The sequence below is a fragment of the Phaseolus vulgaris genome, chromosome 1, assembly GCF_051622355.1.
Source record: "Phaseolus vulgaris cultivar YP4 chromosome 1, ASM5162235v1, whole genome shotgun sequence".
NCBI classification, from domain to species: Eukaryota; Viridiplantae; Streptophyta; class Magnoliopsida; order Fabales; family Fabaceae; genus Phaseolus; species Phaseolus vulgaris.
The window spans coordinates 2,100,706-2,120,661 of NC_143498.1; the positions used below are offsets into that span (position 1 = coordinate 2,100,706).

The 19,956-nt window shown below is 32.3% G+C and overlaps 4 protein-coding genes and 1 long non-coding RNA gene across 7 annotated transcripts; 1 reads left to right on the forward strand and 4 right to left on the reverse strand.

The window, feature by feature from the left end:
• Window positions 1–3,623: 3,623 nt before the first annotated feature.
• Window positions 3,624–4,820, reverse strand: LOC137816370 (uncharacterized). Its single transcript, XM_068619474.2, has one exon. It carries the CDS (start codon window positions 4,783–4,785, stop codon window positions 3,988–3,990), a length of 798 nt encoding a protein of 265 aa, XP_068475575.1. The 5' UTR covers window positions 4,786–4,820; the 3' UTR covers window positions 3,624–3,987.
• A 27-nt stretch (window positions 4,821–4,847) lies between these two features.
• On the forward strand, window positions 4,848–6,530 carry LOC137816371 (uncharacterized). The gene is made up of 3 exons (XR_011081792.2): window positions 4,848–5,382; window positions 5,722–5,874; window positions 6,008–6,530. It is a non-coding gene; the product is annotated as an uncharacterized LOC137816371 (long non-coding RNA).
• LOC137816369 (putative GTP-binding protein OBGC2) lies at window positions 6,531–12,135 on the reverse strand. 2 transcript variants are annotated; one of them, XM_068619473.2, is made up of 10 exons: window positions 11,938–12,135; window positions 11,388–11,848; window positions 9,871–9,962; window positions 9,372–9,455; window positions 8,789–8,866; window positions 8,243–8,443; window positions 8,052–8,159; window positions 7,572–7,646; window positions 7,257–7,399; window positions 6,531–6,874 (listed from the first exon to the last, which is right to left on the reverse strand). In XM_068619473.2, exons 1-10 carry the CDS (start codon window positions 12,024–12,026, stop codon window positions 6,778–6,780), a joined length of 1,428 nt encoding a protein of 475 aa, XP_068475574.1. In that variant the 5' UTR covers window positions 12,027–12,135; the 3' UTR covers window positions 6,531–6,777. The 2 variants fall into 2 exon arrangements, with proteins under 2 accessions (XP_068475574.1, XP_090150754.1); XM_090294628.1 differs by having other exon boundaries at window positions 11,392–11,848; window positions 11,938–12,128.
• A 2,535-nt stretch (window positions 12,136–14,670) lies between these two features.
• Window positions 14,671–17,649, reverse strand: LOC137816372 (uncharacterized). Of its 2 annotated transcripts, none has more exons than XM_068619475.2 (7): window positions 17,220–17,643; window positions 16,145–16,286; window positions 15,704–15,851; window positions 15,553–15,628; window positions 15,358–15,469; window positions 15,139–15,221; window positions 14,671–14,932 (listed from the first exon to the last, which is right to left on the reverse strand). In XM_068619475.2, exons 1-7 carry the CDS (start codon window positions 17,283–17,285, stop codon window positions 14,882–14,884), a joined length of 678 nt encoding a protein of 225 aa, XP_068475576.1. In that variant the 5' UTR covers window positions 17,286–17,643; the 3' UTR covers window positions 14,671–14,881. The 2 variants fall into 2 exon arrangements, with proteins under 2 accessions (XP_068475576.1, XP_068475577.1); XM_068619476.2 differs by having other exon boundaries at window positions 14,901–14,932; window positions 15,386–15,469; window positions 17,220–17,649.
• Window positions 17,650–18,301: 652 nt separating this feature from the next.
• Window positions 18,302–19,370, reverse strand: LOC137816374 (uncharacterized). Its single transcript, XM_068619478.2, has one exon. The coding sequence runs from the start codon at window positions 19,211–19,213 to the stop codon at window positions 18,425–18,427; it is 789 nt and encodes a 262-aa protein (XP_068475579.1). The 5' UTR covers window positions 19,214–19,370; the 3' UTR covers window positions 18,302–18,424.
• Window positions 19,371–19,956: the final 586 nt, after the last annotated feature.

The following is a 19,956-nucleotide window of genomic DNA, read 5'->3' on the forward strand; positions in this document are numbered from 1 at the left end:
TTTATTTATTTATTTATTTTTCAATTGAGTTTATTTACTCATTAAGGATATAATTTAGAATAAGTTATCGTCATGATAATTTATAGGAGAAATAGCTTTGTATATGGTGAAATCATCTTAAATACTATTCACACTCTTTAATCTTAAAGTAGATACAACTTTATTCTCAGAAAAATAGATAAGACAAGTGAGATTCAATAAAATTTTAATTTTTTTTCTTCACTCATGGGATATGTGTCTTTTTTTTTTCACACACAATCTTTATACATGCATTTTATTTATAAAAAAAACACGAATATATGTCCTATATTCTTACTTGATTAGCAACTTTAATCACACCTCATACTTATACACCTAAACCATCCAGAATCTCAAATTTTACTTATGTATCAATTTAATAAATAAATAAAATTTAACAATTTAAAACTGTTTATTTGTGTTTTGCATATATACTTGTCCAAAATCTTTCCAAAATATTATACATAAAAATAATTTTTTTATTGTTTAAATACTTATTTTTATATTTCACTACAAGAAAAATCCAATTTATCTACGGACAAAATCTGTAGGTAATGTTGGCGTCGGTAATTTACTTACGGATATTATGTCCGTGGGTAACGAAAACAGCATTACCCACCAACTGCGTAGGTAATACCCACTGACTCCAAGTTCGTAGGTAATGTTAATATATTTTATTTTTAAAATTTTAATTATTATTTGAATCTTTTTTTTTTAATTATTATTTACAAATATTATTTTTTTGTCAATTATAATTAATGTTAGAACTAAACTGCAGCATGTGGGACTCGAAGTCAAGTCCCTTGAGATATGTCCATAGAAGCTTTAACCATTACATCAGTCATGTTATGATTATAATTATATTTATAAGTATGATTATCAATATTAATATAATTAATAAAATAAAAATTAATAACATTCTTCATATATTTAATAATAATATTATTATTAATATTATTAATATTATTAAATATTATTAATATTATTAAATATTATTAATATTATTATTATTATTAAATATTATTAAATATTATTAAATATTATTAAATATTATTAAATATTATTAATATTATTAAATATTATTAAATATTATTAATATTATTAAATATTATTAATATTATTAAATATTATTAATATTATTAAATATTATTAATATTATTAAATATTATTAATATTATTAAATATTATTTATATTATTTATATTATTAATATAATACTATTTATATTATTTAAATTATTATATTAATATTAATAATATGTATAAATTATTTACTATTATTATTATTTATGAATATGAATTATGTTTTTATAATTTTTCATATTATATTAATATTTTTAATATTATGTATATAATTATTATGATAATAGTTGGTAGGTAATAAAGATAAGTAGGTGATAGTTCGTAGGTAATAAAGATTCGTGAGTAATAGTTGATAGGTAATAGAGATCCGTAGGTAAAAGTTGGTAGGTAATAAGATCCGTAGGTAATAGTTGGTAGGTAATGCTGAATTTACTTACGAATTCAGAATTTGTGGGTAATAGTTGGTAGGTAATGCTGAATTTACCTACAGATTCAGAATCTGTAGGTAATGTCCGTAGGTAATGTTGTTCGTAAGTAATATCCGCAGGTAACGTTGAATTTACCTACGGACTCAGATCCCTGGGTAAAAATCCGTAGATAATACTGATTTTTTTTGTAGTGTTATTTAAAGCACTAATGACAGAATATAAGAATGTAATTTTTTTCTTGGCACTTGGAACTATAACTTTGTTGGAAGATTCCAAAACTTAAATTATAGAGGTATTCTAATTATCATTACTTTTTAGAGAATTTTTTAATGTCCTTTATAAACCTGTTTTATAATTATATAAATATGAAGATATTCAAAGTAAATAAAACATGTTTTTGAAAAAACTTGTTAAAATCTTAGTTTAAACATATTTAGCATCATGTAAATATCATTTTTATAGTCATGTAATTATTTATACAGTTTTGTAGGTGAAAAAATATCTCAACTTTCATTTTATATATATTAGTTTTACACTTGATAAGGATTGGAGTACAATAATAGTCATATTCATATATACTCCATTTTAAAAAAAAAGTTTTTTTTATCAGTATTTAAAAAAAAAAAACTAAAATATCGATAAAGTAAAACTCAAATTGTTTTACAGGTAAGAATTACTTACTTTCATAATACAAATGTCAATCAAATTATTTAAATAACTAGTATTTTAAGAGTTATTTAAATAATTAGTCATCATTCCATTATATTTCTTTAATATTATTACTTAATATTTAGTTACCAACATAATGCATCATACTAATAAATATTAACACAAAATATAATTTTACGTGATATTTACAAGCAGTAATGTTATCCTACTATTCAAATATGTAGAAAGTAGGTATTACATAAAGTTTTACTAGTGAAACAATTAAGTACACTACATAAGTTATTACTCTTAACATTATTTTATTAAAATATTATTATATTAATATATTTAACTACATATATAACTCTAATTAGGTACAGTAATATTATTTACCAAAATATAAATATTTACGTAGAATTGTCTATTTTACCAGAATATTTATATTACTAATAGAAGAGTTATGTTTATTTTATTTATTCTATATAGATAAGGGATAAAAAAACTATTTAAACTATTGCAAACAAAAATTATGTAATATTATCTATTCCATACAATACTACAAATATATTTTGGCAAAAGATTATTTGCATGAAGACAAATTTATTTATATTAGAACTCTAGTAAGTGTATATACAAATTTTATATATATATATATATATATATATATATATTATAGAAATACTAAGATATTTCAACAACTCAAGATTCCTTGAAGATAAAACAATAAGACACAAATTGTACAGACAAAATTTGTGGAGAAAGGTTCTTTTGCATTAGAATGGTTTGAAGATCTCAAGTAAAGTTTGAAGATAAAACAAAACTACTCAGGTGATAAGAAATGAAGTTTTGAGATAAAACAAGAATACTCAAGACAAAAACTCAAAGAAAAGATTAAAACAAAAGCTGTATTGGCACTTTCTATAGGAATTAAGAGAACCTAAATATATCAGCAACTCGAGAGCATAAGGGAAGAACCCTAAGTCCGACCAGAAAACAAGAACCCTAAGTCCGACCAGAATAGAAGAACTCTACGTCCCATGAAAATAGAAAACAACCCAACCCCTACCTACGATAATGCTAAGGCAAGAACCATAAGTTCCACAAGAATCCGACAAGGTAAAAATGATGTTTACCCTAGTGCAGTAACCCTAATGACGATAACCCATTTTTACCCTAGTGCAGTAACCCTAATGACGATAACCCTAACTACCCTAATGCAAGAACCATAAGTCACACAAAAATCCGACAAGACATGGACATTTACCCTAATGCAGAAGCGTCCTACGGAGGAGGAAAATAACATTTACCCTAATACAGAAACGTCCTAAGGAGGAGGAAAATGACGATTACCCCATAACCAAAAATGTTAAGGAGAGAAATTTTTAAGACAAAGATTTGAGCTTTTCTATGAAAGTTCTAAGATAGAGTTACAACATTATACGATAATATTATACAATAATATATATATTATAATATAATTCTTATACAAAGCATTCTAATAATATGCTGCTGATGATAAAATAATACAGATGATCCCTGTCATGCCGATGAAGTTAACATGACGTCCTTTAGCAGCCTTAAGACATACTTTAAATATAAGACAGAGACCCACATACATATATACACTGCCTATATATATAACCTTTATGTATTCCACAGCCTCACAGAATTAATACATCACTTATATATATATTCACATAACCCTAAGTTTAGGTGATGTATAAGGTATTCATCATCTGAGATGAGATTTCCTTTTATTATTACTACTACTACTTCTGTATCATCAGGCTTAGGAGTTCCATTTGAGATCGATTACATGCACCAGGGAGTTGGCAGCAGAGAGTCCCAAGGACCCACTTCAAGAAAGGTTTCAGCTTCATAAATTCCAGCAGCTTCTGGTATGAGAGGCAAATCCAGAGAAATTGCTTCAGCCCAGATGGACTCATCAAACATGGGGTCAGGAGTGTCATTGAATGACAAAAGAGGATCAACCTTGTTGATCTCCACAGGATTGGAGGAGGGGTAAATTTCCATGGTGGTGGTGGTGGATTCAGAGGGAATTGCGACAAGAGAGTCGCTGGTGTACACAGGGGCAGAATCAGCAATTGCATGCTGAGGGGGCGGGGAGACAACAGGGTTGGTGATGATGTTGGTGTTATTGGAGAGGGTGTTGATGAAATCAGAGGGGGAGAGATTGAAAATATCATAGAAAAGGGGAATCTGAGGGTTTTGAGGCTGTGGGGGTGGTGGCATGTGGGGGATCTGAGGGTTGAGAGAAGGATTTGGTGGTGGAAACTGGAAATTGAAGAGCAGAGGAAGCTCTGGGAGGTTGAGTTTTGCATCAGATCCGTAGAGCTTGCGTGCTGCACCATCATAGGCCATGGCAGCCTCTAAAGAGGTCTCAAATGTGCCTAGCCAGAGGCGTGCACCACGGTTGGGCTCACGGATCTCAGCCACCCATTTGCCCCAAGTTCTCTGCCTCACACCTTTGAAGGTGCAAGTGGCATTCTCAGGGCCTCCTTTGCCCCTCATACACCCCTTTCTGGAACTTGCTTTAGCAGCTTTTTTCACCTGCTTACTCGCATTCATTCCCATGCCTGATTTCAGCATTGTGCTGGGGAAGGGACTATGGAGAGAAGGCTGTGTTTGGTGTGAGAAATGGGAGGTGATGAGGGTATTTATACTCAGATGAGTAAATAGTTAACCCAAGTATTTGAAACGTGGCCCTTAGTGGAGTTTTGTGGCTACTTGGCATGATGATCCAGGATCATCGTGTCAACTATGAGTCTCACTGTTGGTTTCTCTTTAACACACTTGGCTTGGATTTTTGTTTGTATACAAACTCAGGTAGTGAAGAATCGAGAGCAAAACTCTCATTTGGTTTTCCCTTTATTTATTGAGTGAGACCATGAATGCAGACTATAAAAACCGAACGATAAGGGAAGAAATTAAAAGCTGTAAGCGGTTTCTCTTGGTTTATACTGTTTATCTAATGCTTTCTTTTGCCATGTGACATTTGGAAGAAACAGTGCAAGATAACTATGAGACTCTCAGGAATGAAACTTTAATCCATGAAATTGCAATAATTACAAAGCCAAAGTAACGGATCCTGGTAGTTTCAAAGTTTGGAATTGTAATCAGTGCACATTAAAGAACTACAACCAGAGTTAATGACTGCTAAGAAACACGTGCCAGTCTACCAAAATGGTTAGACGTTTCACATTTTGTTTACTGTTTCAGTGATGTGCATTTTGCATTCACAGATACTCACTAGTTATCTATGAGTTAGTTTTTTTGTTGGAATAAATCAGAAAGAAGTGTTTCCTAAGGAAATATAAAAAAACTGTGCAGATCATTCTTGAAATGCACTTATCAATACTGATAAATTAAGATTGGAAATAGTCTTGAAACTTGGCATGATTTAAAATAGAAAATATTCACTTCTCAAATGCACTTTAACAACTAGAGTAAGTAACATATCTAGATTAATTTAAAACTGATATGAAATAGTTTAGATATATTATATTATTTTTTTTCTTGTATCAGGTGATTCTGATTGATATGGGAAGAGTGCAGAACAAGACTAGGTATCCCTCTGTGTACGACAGAGGTATCAACAAGGACCAGTTGCAAGTACAGCATCATTGTTCTTTTTTTTTTTCTTGTGGAATTTGAGGTTTTCAAAACCATGATTCTTGGGTATGATGTTTATCTCCTAACTATGATTTGTTGGCTTTTCACATTGAGATACATGTATGTCCAAATGTGCTGTTACACTATATTCCAAACTTTCTACTCAAAGTGAGATTGGTAAACATGATTTTGCTCACAGGTGGCAGTTACATAAAAACACGTTATTTAGACATGCAGAGAAATATAGTTGATGCTCTCAACATCAGCTCACATGAGTAGACACTTGACATGCCAGTGAGATCTTATGGTCATGGTATCATGAAAGATTCAATAATAACAAGTAAAAGCGCTTTAACAGAGGTATGAGAAGTACAATTCACTCCTCCAAAAGTGCTTTATTTTGTTTGAACTAACAAATCTAGAAGTTGCAAATGAGAACACATGCACAAATACTTCCACAGAAGATGACATAGTCCTTAACAAATATTTATTATGCCATTTATTATACCCTCTAATAATATTTATTATGCTATTTGTAATCTTATAACATATTTATTGTGCTATTTATGGTGCCAGCATGGGACTGACAGACAAGATTCTTGGCCGCATTATAGAATATAAATATTGCATAATTTTGATTACATTTGTACTATATATTATACAAATTTCATGTGGAATTGTCACTCTTCATGCTTGAAAAATATATAAACTCCCATTCTCAATTTGTCAATTTTGATGCTTGCAATTTTGTAAACTTTCATGTCAATTCTGATGCTTACAACAGTATAAACTTTTTTATGTCAATCTTGATGCTTTCATCGTATCTCACTCCTGAGAACTGGTAATAATCTTTCTTAACTTTGTTCTCTGATAAATTCACATTAATACCAGACTAATTTTCATGTTGTCAATGCAAAAAGGCCTTGATAAACTGCAATGCAATATTGCTTAACAAAAGCATATAATAAGCTATTCTGAAGTAGAAACCAATGTTTCACTAGAATCCTTGCACTTCTTTAGAGCAGCCCTTATCTCCTTCAACATCTCATTAATCCGGACACCCTTTCTGCAAGCAACAACAAAATTTGACCAAAGTCAATGTATAGAATTATAATACAATAAAGAGATTGTTTGCACAATTACTACACGAGTGAAGAAGAAAAATATTTTAAAAAACATATAAAACAAGTTGTCAAGCAGAAAAACACTTTCAAAAGACTCTCGCACTTACAGAAGGCTGACTCTTGTTGACCAAAGTCCATGTATTAGAATTATAATATAATGAAGAAATTGTCTAAGCAATCACTATTCGTGTGTGAAAGAACAAGAACACTTTCAAGAAGAAATATAAAACGTAAAAAACACTTTCAAAAAGAAAATATAGAGCAAATTGTCAAACAGAAAAACACTTTCAAAAGGAAATATAAAACAAAGTCTGGATCACTTACAGAACACTGACTCCAACAACAGAAAGAGGTCTAGGATAGTCCTCCAGTCTTTTCTCCTTCGTGTCAGTTTCATCAGACAATTGAGCACCACGGTTGCCAATTCTCATGATTTCTTGAATCAATGATGGAAGTCTGTCCTTTGCCTAAGATTATAATGAGATGAAAGTGTTTGTTATGTGACATAATTTTGCATATTTCTTGAAAATACATGACCCTCCCTAAACAATCCAGATGATGCATTGGCCATCCCTTTTCAAGATAAAAAGAAACTAAAAGATAACACTTAACCCACATATTGGCTCCGACACTACATACCTCTGGTAGGTCAATCTTATTCAAAACTACAACATACGGTCTCTCAAGGTAAGCAGGATTATACATGCGCAACTCCTGAAAAACAGAGAAATTGCAATGGGGAAAGAGCATGAGCAGGATTGAAAACAGAGAACTTGGGAAACTCTTCACAGCAAGAAAAAACCGGTATTTCCTGCTGTTATTTATTTGTATATTTTGCCTAGCTAACTGAAAATACCAAATGGACAAACAACAGAGTTGTGATTATCAACAACAAAGCAGCTTAACATGACTTACAAATTGTTGACTTTTAAGAAAAAACTAATTAGGGATAATAAGATCAATTTTCCAAGTAAACTCCCTTCTAATTGATATAATTAGAATTAAGACTCCTCCACAGCTAAAATAAACAACACTTTAAATCAAGCTGTTGAACCAATGAAAAAACCTTAGCCTGAATGGATAAAAAAAAAATATCCAGTTATACTGTAAAGTACATACTTCTCTGACAGTTCTGTAGTCATTTACAGGACTCTCTGTGGCAGCATCAACAACATGGACCAATAGCCGGGTCCTCCTGAGGTGCCTCAAAAAATTGCGACCAAGACCCTGAAAGTGAAAGACAAAACCGTTATTTAGCATCTCAATGGTTTAAAATGGGAACATTTGATCAAAATAAAAGTATTTGATACCTTTCCTAAATGAGCGCCTTCAATAAGACCAGGCAAATCTGCCAATGTAGCTTCGGATGAATACATTCCTGCCCCCAGGCTGGGATCACCACCTAGGCGTCCAAGATTTGGCATTAATGTTGTAAAAGGGTAATCAGCAATGTCAGGTTTAGCAAGTGTAATGGCAGCCAGAAGTGTTGATTTCCCAGCATTTGGAAGTCCCTAAAATAAGATTAACGTGGTCATGAGATGAAAGGATGAAAACACCAGGAGGACAAAATGTAAGAAACAACCAATATACAGTTGACCTTTGTTCATCAAACAAACAAATGATTTGATACAAAGAAAGAAAAAAATACTTCAGGTATATTACACCTCTCCATGTCATCTTTCACAAACTCCACACCATGGTATTTTAGTTTCCCGACAATGATAAAGTTATCTTCTTGATATGGAGATAAAAAAACTAAAACTTCACCGATGTCAAGCTCACAGTTATTATTAAGATAGAACTAAGGCATCATATTACTAAATAAAAAGGGCATTATGCATAGATGCAAAACTTACAATCAGACCAACGTCAGCTACAACTCGTAGGATCAACTCCAACTTAACTTCCTCTCCAGGTTGACCGTGAACTAAAATCTGTAAAAAAATTAAATAGTAATGTTATATCTTACAGTGAGATAAGAACAGAAGTTGCTAATGCAGAAATTTCAAAATACTCCTACTCTACTGTTTCCAGACTGAAGAAGATTTACATTTACAAACAAAGCCAAATATTACACTTGAGAAAAATACAAGAGTTAGAATGAATTTGAGTGAATTTCCCTCTCTTAGGATCTCATATTTATAATAACTTTGGATACATTAGATACAATGAATGAATTCTATTTAAGATTATTTATTCTAACAATTACAATTAACAATTTAAAAGCAGAATATTAGTAAACCCATGGCAAAAATAGTGAAAAACAAGTATACAAAATAATTGGTCAGTCATTATGAAATTGTAAAACTCAAAAATACTTTGGTTAACTGAGACACCGGTTGATTTTATCCTTATATAAGATTTTCAATTTGCACAAGATTGTAACTATAAGAGGTTACTAATGATATATTTCCAAGGACGCATACTGATAAACTTTACCTTGTCTGAATCATCTCTCATCACATTTGTTGTCTGAGCCATCATCTTTTTTCTTTGACCATGTGGCATTTCCAGCAAGCTAATCTGGGCATGCAAAAAAGAAAATTCAGATTCAGGTGTAAAGTACAAAACTAACAAACAAGATAAAGGTATGTCATGAAAAAATGAATGAGAAGGGCAGCCCAGTGATCAATGTTCCAACCTAATGGGGTCTAGGCAGGGTAGACGTAAGCATCCTTACTCCTACAAACCCAAGAGGCCAATTCCTGAATTTAAACCCATGACTACTTTAACGTCATAAGGCAACAACCCTACTGTAGTGCCAAATGATTTATATGCACATGTGAACTCTGACAGTCTAATTATTCATTTTATCATCAAGCTGAAACAATACAACTTATCCACCAAACAATTTGGTAATGTCTTTCATCGATTAAAATATTCATAACTCAATCACAACATTAACAGATTTGAATAGAATTTTGAATGTGTACACTACCCCTCCTTGTCCTCCCCTAGCGACGAGAACTTCATCACCAGGTCGTGCTAGATCAGCCGACACCTTCCCTCGCTTGCTTTTCACAACTGTACCTGTGACATTTATAAACGCAGTCAAATTTAATTCTTGGCAGATTGTTTTTACCAAACAAGAACCAAATGAAAACAAGTTAACCTTTTTTTGTAACTAAATTCAAAACATGCAAATTCAAAATGAAAGCAAAAAAAGAATAAGTCGATTGCCACCTGATTACTTGTTTGGTTTGAGAAAATGTCTCCTGTTTTCATCAATGATAAAAGCATCATTTTATATTCACTACGTTTCTAATTTCAAAGACTTATTTTTTATTTCACCATTCTATACAAAGAGAAAATAAAGTGATATTTTTGTAATTATAAATGAAAATAGGAAATAATAAACAAAAATACTTTCTCAAACCAAACAAGAGACATTTGTTTTTCAGTTTTCTTTTCATTCTTGGTTGATACTTTTTTAGAACAAATTACACCATCCTCTTTTAAAAATACTTAATTTACATTCTTCCATCTACTTTAATTACGTACCCTTCCTTTGCGAGATGAATATATGTTACACTTTAGTCCATTTTAATGTAAACAAAGACCTTAAGAGTGGTGAACAACTATGAATAAGCCTCCTAAAGACATTTTTGCTTTCTCTACAACTTGCAATGTCGCCTACAACTAAAGGTGTGTTGAGTCCTGTCCAACATCAATCCCTTGTGAGAATGTGATGAGTACATGATTGAAAATTATCTTTATTAATATTAGTTTTAGAGAATAAAATACGTGTTTCTAAACACTAGATTTTACTTTGACTTGTGTTTGCTTTAAATTTGTAATTGTAGCTTGGGTTAAGATTGAGTTTCAATTAAAGACTCAATCAAATGGAGTATGCAAATCACGGCCAAGAGAGGGGAGATAAGAGTTCAGGTCATTTACTATTTCCCTTTCGGTTTATATTGCTTCTCATATTAATGTTTTAAGGCAAGGAAGACATTCATTTTATGATTATGAACTTGTAAGGATATTCCAATGTCTTCTTATCTTCTATCAGAGTGTCATCCCTGTTGAGAATGCATCTGAACGAGGGATTAAGGTAAAACACACATACATAAAGTTCGACCCCCTTTTACCGGAATCAAAACTTCATCCAAAATTTTTATTATTTTCATTGGACCTGATTCAATAAACTTTGCTGTAAGCACTCTACTAAAAGAATAAGAAAATAAAATTAGTTTCCTTACAAATTAAAATTAATTTATACATAAGTAAATTTCCAAAACTTGTTTCATTTTAAGTCTATTATAATTTATTTTCATCTCATATATAAGTTAATTTTAGCTAACTTATATAGATTTTTGTTCCTTTCTATTTTTTAACATTGGGAAAATGTTTCTAGCGTCACAAAGCCTAATCATAAAAGTTCAAAAACAGCTATCAATTAGGCCAATAATCAGGAAAAAAAATCAGTAAAACACAAAAACAGAGCATACAAACCTACAGGAACAGGAATGCGCATCGTGGGCGCCACAAGTCCATTCCGCAACATCGACGTCAAAACGCCCATCGCACCAACGTTGCCACCGCGCTTGGCTTGATACCTGCTCTTGCTGTGAAACTCCAGCAACGTGTCTAAACCCTCGTCGGCGTAGATCACCACGTCCCCTCCGTGCCCTCCCGAAGGGAGTATGAGCGAGCCATCGAAGTCTCTCTTGAACGAGCCTTTCCCTTTCTTCTTCGCTTTACCCTGCTCCTGCTCGTTCTTCTCTCTGTGATTCAGCACCGCGCCGTGGCCTCCGTCGCCCGCGCGAACGGTGATGATCACGTGGTCGAAGAATTTGTGAGGCTCCTTCATCAACGACGGCGGAGGAGACGCGGCGGCGCCGGTAACGCCGCACCGTACCGTTTTCCATTTGTGATTTTGGTGGTTTCGTGTGTTGTGGAGAAATTGAACGCTCCTATATAAGTAGGAACAATTTTGAAACCGAAAATGGATAAATAAAAAGTGAGCGAAAATGGATAAATAATGAGTGAGTGAGAATAGTACCTTGGTGGAATGAAGAGAGTGGAGAAGAAACGAGTTTCGTGCAATTGAACGTTGGAAGACGAAGAAGGTGGCGATATTAGAGACACCATTATCCGAATTTGGTTAGAAAGGAAGAAGACAAAGAGTGAGAGAGTGTGTTTACCGTGTGAGTGAGAGAAAACGATTATCTTCAAACGGAAAAATATCAAACTATCTCTAAAAGAGCTACATGTATAAATTTAATTGATTTTTATAAGTGAATGTAATTTGTCGAATGGTTTTTATTAAAAGACTTAAGTAAATAAAAACGTACTTATTCGTGGAATAAACAGTTATAATTTTCGCTGAATAAAACACGATCCAGGAATCACTAAACATGTCTCTAACCGTCAGTTGAGAGATCCACATGGCCAAGGTCCGAGTCAACCTACAAAAGAGGAAACTAGTATCGAATATCTACGTGGATCAACATTACTCATTCTCCCAATATCCATACAGGTACATAATTATTAATATATGATTAATAGCTTCGTAGAATTATTATTAACACGTTTATATTGACTATTTTTGTTTTATAAATATTTAATAATATTAGCATATGATTATTAACCATTGTGCGTTATTAATCGTGTGTGTATATACAAATATTAATGAATTTATTATTAAATTATAATAAGAAATTTACATTTTTAAGAAAAAAAAAATAACTTATCTTTAAAGGAGTCTTCTTAACTCTTTATTCGACACGTCTTACATTTTTTTTTTAAATTACATAAAAAAACTAATGACATATATTTATACACATTAATAATATATAATTTATAATAAAATTTTAAATAAACAATAAGAATCTCATAAATATATATAGTTTTTTTCACAAAAAATTGTTATTGACTATATATATATATATATCATGTTTTTCTTTTGACAAAATAATAATTTTTTAATTAAATTGATCATTTAGTTTTTTATGTAAGAATAACAATTATTAAAAATTACAAAAATAATATACATATATTGTTTGTGTATGTAAATATTGAATGTTTTATTTATATTTTTATTGTAAAATCTTATTGTATTTTAAGCTATCTTTAAAATATTTAATATAATAAATAAGTATGATGAAATTTATTTAATATTTTATAAAATAATTTATAATTAAGTAGAATATTAAGATATACATATATTTATATGTCATACATAAATAAATAAAAAGGATAACATATGATTTTGAGATACCAATTTTTTTTATAAACATTTTTTATAAAATTTTCACTTTCTTTATCAATGTGTCCTTCTTTGATAAGACTTTTGTGAAAGTTTTAAAAACATCTATTGAAAAAGCAATATATAGTTGATAATGGCTAAAAATATGAAGTAGAAGGTAAATTCAAATGTTGGGTATCATTTATCCCTATGATTTATTTATAATTGTAAATTTAGCTTCACGAAAAATTATTAGCACAAACAGAAGATCGACATTTTCTATTGTTTCATGTTTAATTCTTGATAAGAAATATCTTTTTTTCAACATGATGACCTATCAATATTTCAATATCCGACATGTTCATGTAGAACCACAACACAATGATCTTGTTCCATTATAAAACCCAGAGTTATTGTTTATGCTTTGTAATAATATTAATGGTACACATTTTTTAACCTTTAAAATATGTCGTGACAAGTCACTTGGAGCAATGTAATGCAAATACTCTTATTGGTATAAATGATGCATGTCTCCTTCAACCTCATCAAATCACAACAAACTATGTTGTTTACCTGAAAAATTATTGATAATCATGTCATTAAGTTTTTCAGCATCTTCAACTTTTAGAGTCAATATAGCTATATAAACCAGGTGCATTCCATTTATGAAATTCCAATTAGGAAGGTCTATGTTATATAAGTTTTTGTATTTAACCTTTTCTTTCCCATGATATTTATAGTTCGTGGTGTACTTTTACCATGTTATCAAAATTTGTAAGTTCAATCTTATCTTCAATGCATATGAGATATTATGAAAAATAGTTATTTTGTAATGATCACCTATTTTATTATAAATGCAATAATTTTGTGTTATTCCATAAATAAGACTTAACAATACATGCCAAAATCATTTATATCTTTGTACCATTTTGAACAACTCAAAGTACTATATCTTCCTAATATCATCACTTTTTCTCTGAAATAGAGAATCATGGTATAAAAATCATTTGATTATCAAGCTAATGCCTCCAAAGCATATTTAGTAGTATAAGCATATTTAGTAGTAACGGATGTTTCATTCCAAATGATTATTTTGAGAGCAAATTCATGACAATAGTACCATTTTTTATCACCAAAATTCAATTTATGGTATTTTAATAATTTATTTATATTTCTTCTTTAGTTTTTTAAAGTATTTGGAAAAAAGGCAAATCAACTGGTATACCATATAAGTATCCAAAAAGCTTGATGGTGTAACATATAATTTTATAACAATAGTATCAAAAAATGTATGTAGCAACTATTTTTAAAAAGAGAATTCATTATTTATTTATTTATTTTAACTTATTAAATATATTCTTCAAAAAAACTTACATCGTTTTTATTTTTTATTTTTTAAAGTTTAAACATACTTTTTATATTCTTCTAAAAGTTAAACATATTTTTAAATCATACTGTCGCAAAGAAAATGTATCTGGTTCTGTCAGCTAAACCTCACAACGGAGTGAATACAATCTAAAATGTGGAAAATTATGGAAGAATGACATCTTAAAGCCACACATATTATCGAATTTCTTATGCAGAAAACCAGTTTTCTCCATTTTCAAGGAAGACTACAAATGCAGTATGACTAGATAGCCTGCTACCAAAAACTTTATACAAGAGTATATGAAGACAACTTTACACTAGTGATCAAATTCCCTCAAGTGGCAAAAAGGAACAAGGTATACGTGCTTCTTTCCCCAATCCCAGTGGATATTTAACTGCTGTGCATAAGAAAATTCCTCAACGAAAATGGTGGAAGCCCCTTCTGCAACGAGCAAATGAATAATCAGTTTGAAACACTGACTAATTTAATACGTGGTGTCACTCAAAAATAGATAAGAAAACAAAATGATTAGTGAGTTGGACAGAACTAGTTGAAGCTTGAATTGCAAAAGCACTTGTGTGAAAAAGGGCAACATATGCTGCCATCGAAAACTAAAACTACAGTAGTATAATAATGAATGGCCTAACCATGCGCCTTAAGTCTTCTCTAACTAATGTTAGCTGCTGCATAAGGCGCTCCATAGTACTGCAGTTGGGAAGGTTAAAGTGTTCTGGCGATCACCAACATCAACAGAAAAATTAAGAAAAAAGACAAAGACAATCATATTTAGCATGGGATAGAACAAAGTATTAAGATTTGCAATAAAATATATAGTAAGTATAAGGAGCAGAGTGAAGTTAACCAACCGAGAAGGGCGACATTCAAATTACCCACCACGTGGTGCCGATAGCCTGTGGTAGTCAGATGAGCCATTGGAGATTCCAGTATATTCTTAAAAGCAAGAAGGGACATAAAATCCTGAATCAAGGGAAGCTTTATGTTTAGTTCACCTTAAAGACACATACATGTATCAATGAATAGTTAGCAAAAGGCAAACATACTTCAACTCTTTCGCTATATATTGAGTGGCTCGCATAGGAACTCATATTGGCCTGAGCAAACTCCACAGCTTCTGCCCTGCTAACACAAGATTCTATGATAGCAAGAACATTGCAACATGCTCACTTGGAAGAAAAATTAATCTCATCTCACCATTTCTGAGAGCAAACAAGGACAACAAAATGAAGGCTTAGAAGATCAAGCATCAAATCCTTATTGTTTTTTAAAATATCCTGTGACAGCTGTTCAATGAGCTCAATAGCTTTCAGTGAATTTCCCTCCAGTACATAGTTAACGATTCCTAATGATGAAAGAAATTTAGTCAAGGAGGCCTTACTAACTTTAATATGCTCCAATGAAAAACAATTCAAATTTCAGAAGCAATCCCCAACATCCTCCATTATTGGAGGGCCAAAATCCCCGAATATAAACACTCCATTGAACAACATCGGTTCTTGTATTCAAGTTTATATGATACAAATCTTTCAACAGGAGATGAAAAAGCTAGGTTTGAAGTGCACAAGCCAATAAAATGATATTCACATGAAATCAAAAGTCTTCGAGAAATACACTGAAAGACAGCAATAAACCCACTTTTTTTTGTTTGCATGCTCTCCAAATATTCTGCAGGCCGCTGCATCCCAATGCAAGCAATGAAGGCCTCTGAAGACTCTTCGTAGAAATTGTGTGCAAGATACGACAGAATGATGTTGTTCACATCTTGTTCATTTATAGCCTGTAAATAAATACATGTAGCAAAATAAAGTGTACGGAAAGTAAATTATTACCAAAAGTTATGACTACAGAAATAATATAAGTACATAACCAAGAGATCATAATTGTCCACAGTAAAACACCTAACAGTAAGCTAGTAACCATACATGCAATAGTTCTGTTAGAAGTACCAAATGCCACATGAGCTCAATTTCATTGATCTTTTTCAGAAAATTCAAAAAACGCAGCTAAAAAGGAGCTTCTTTGAATTGACATATTTTCCATTGCAGAAGTAGCAGAAAAATGGATTAAGCCTCAACAAATCCCAACTACCCTGAGTTTTTTTTTCAGAATTTCTCAAAACAACAGTTTATTTCTTGACAAGGCCAAATTAAATATGATATTAAAGTAGATGACAAAAGAGTATTTAAGAACGAAGCACCCTAAACCCAAAATATATGCAACAAATCAAATACTACAAATCCTTCACATTGCAAAACAGATTACACAGAGGACAAGAACGCAGACCGGCTGTGCATATGAAAATGAGATCACAGCTTCATAACTTCACTTTTCAGACACATCAAGACCAGTGCATAACAACCATTCCTAACACAACTCTAGGAATCAAATAGAGTTCAAAATAAGCACTGAAACATTACTCTAGACTTAAATTCGACGCAAAAGGAATAGCCAAAACTTGTGGAGTAAAAAAGAACCAAAAAGGTTGCAATCTTGTCTGAATCTTGCCACATTCTGTGGTAGAAAGCAAGAGCGCAGTAATTTTCATCGCACATTTTTCATATCAAAGGGAGCGAAACTTAGAATCCTAGAAGAGGTAGTAACGAGAACTTCGAAACTGAACGAAATGCAGCGTTAGTAGAAGAGTAAAGCTTCGCAACGAAAACAAAAAATAGTGAAATTGTAAGAGGAAAATGGTGAAGAAGAAACTCACAATTTCTTCGTAGTGGCTAGGATGAATGTCCATGGTTGGAACTTCGAAGCGTCGATTGGGAGACATAATCGGAGAAGAGAAGCTTCGATTGTGTGTTAGCGTTAATTTGCCATTACACGCGCGCGCGTGTTTATATATATATATATATATGTATATATATGAATTTGTTGTGTGTGTCTTCCTTTCAGGTCTCAGCTGCAACGGAATAACTAATAACTAAAAACCGCCGCCACAAACAAGGTTTTACTAACTGTAATAACTAATAACAAAAAATTAATTAATCATTCTTGTTTAGGACTCATTTATTAGGAAACACGTAATAAAATGATAAAAAAATAATTTTATCTAATGTTTTCTCCTATGAGAATATCTATATACTATTGTACTAAGAAAGTATTTATATATTATTAGAATATAAAAACTACATTTTATATATCACTAATTTTTATTAGTTTATAAAATAATATTTATCTTGATAAGTGATTAATTATTTTTTATCAATAAATTAAAATCAGTTGTTATTAAATAATGTTTTCGGTGAAATAAAGAAATACATTAAAACTTGAAAAACAATAGCAATAGAAAAAGACAATATTCGTTCATATATATTAAATTTTAAGTCTTCGTTCCTTTATGTAGTGTTTATAAACTTACTCTCTGATAATTGCTAATAATAAACATCTTAAATTATAACCAAATCAAGATGAAGATAAGTAGTCATGCTAACATCTTAGTAGTTTTCTTATGAAGTGCATTTTCAATTTCAGATGAACAATATACGCAACAATATTATTCAAAATGTTTCGATATATCGCTCGAGAGTTAAGATTAATGACAGTTTATATACTTTCTCATCATGTTTTCTAAAAACAAAATCGTGACGGAACTATGAGATCATAACTTAGAACTCTGATGTCATATTATGATACAAATTCAAAATTGTTTAATCTCTTCCCATGTGTTCATATATTTAAGTAAAAATTGATTTTTCTATACAGTTTAAATCTGTTGGTTCAGATCCAAAATCTGCAAATAACGCACTTCAAGTTCATCGACATGCTATTAACATGGTGGAATATTAGGAGTTGCAAAACTATATTTACTATGATTAACATTAAGCAGTGATTATGAACAAATATATAAAGTATGAAAAGTGAAGCATATCAAAATTTAGAAGTATTGAAGATGATGATGATGATGATGAATCAAGAAGAAGGAAAAGCATCTTTGACAGCAGAAGCAGCAGAGAGGTAGTTAAGCGTGTTCTTCAGCGTCTCCTTCTCCCTCTTCAACCTCTTCGCCGTGTCCTCCAACTCCAACAGCGCCTGCTGCTCCCTCGGCGCGCCCTCGAACGTGCTTCCCACGAAGAACGAGAACGGCGTCGGAAACAGGTTCCGTCGCAAATCCCCCATCTCCTTCTCGCCTTTCCCCCCCAATCGGTTCGAGAGCCTTATCACGTCCTTCATGTACCCCTCCACCTCGTGCGCCAGCGCCTCCGCGTCGTCTCCGCCATCGCTCTCCGAGGGACGGTCCTCCAGCCACGTCACGCGTCCCACGAGGTAGGGTTTGCTGCGGACGACGTCGTTCACTCGGAACCGCTCCTGGCCCTTGCAGACGAGGAAGAAGCGGTCGTCGACGAGGCGCTCGTGCTTCACCACCTCCCCCACGCAGCCGACTTCGGAGGTGCCGGAGACGGCGTCGTGGTAGACGACGCCGAAGCGGAGGTCGGTGTGGAGGAGCGTGTGCATCATGATGCGGTAGCGGAACTCGAAGATCTGGAGAGGGAGGATGGCGCCCGGGAAGAGGACGAGAGGGAGAGGGAAGAGAGGGAGCTCGACGGCGTCGTCTTGCGGCTTGTCGGAGGCGGAGCAGCGGAGAGAGTGGAGATTCCGGCGACGGCGTAAGAGAGAGGAGGGTAACAGTATATGAGCGGCGGTGTTAGTGTGAGGGAGAGAAGTGCATGGTGGGAGATGTGGCATTGGGAATGATGCCATTTTTGAGTTTGTTTTGGAAGAAACAAACTCAAAAATTGTTTGTGTGGTTCATTTGTGACATTGTTATGGTGATGTTTGGAGTTGAGAGAGTGAAAGAGCATGATTTGGAATGATATTTGTTATATATGTTTGAGGTTTGGATTGGATAGAGAGAGAGAGAGTGTGGAATTTTTGGTGGAAGAAGTGTTGTGTGAGTGGATATAGTGTCTAAGTGGTATAGAATATTCCACGTGTGACTCTTCACCTTCTAACAAATATCTTTAACCTATATAGCACTTATAGAGTATTATAATATCAACACGAAAATAAAAATTTATAAATTTTAGTTTTTAAAAAATTAATATTTTTTTTAAAATTAGAGTATAATCCTGTTATAATTATCAGAAATCCAATAAATATCTTTTAAATTTAACACTTCACATATATATATCTTACTAGTGTCAGTGTTCAATATGTGTCTGACACGAACACATCATTTAAAAGACGTCAACACATCATTTAAGAGACGTCGATATTCATAGCTAATAACACATCTTACATAAATAAAAAGGTTATCCTCAACAAATCCAAAAAATTCTTCCAAGTAATATGAGAACATTTCAAACTTTTCTATACAGGGGTATTTTTGGAATTACAAAATTTATGGAGGTACATAAGAACCTATCAGGGTGCAGAAAGAAGCAGCCTTGTCCTCTTATGTCTGATACCCATCGGGCTGTTTTATGTTTGGGCAACTAAAGAAT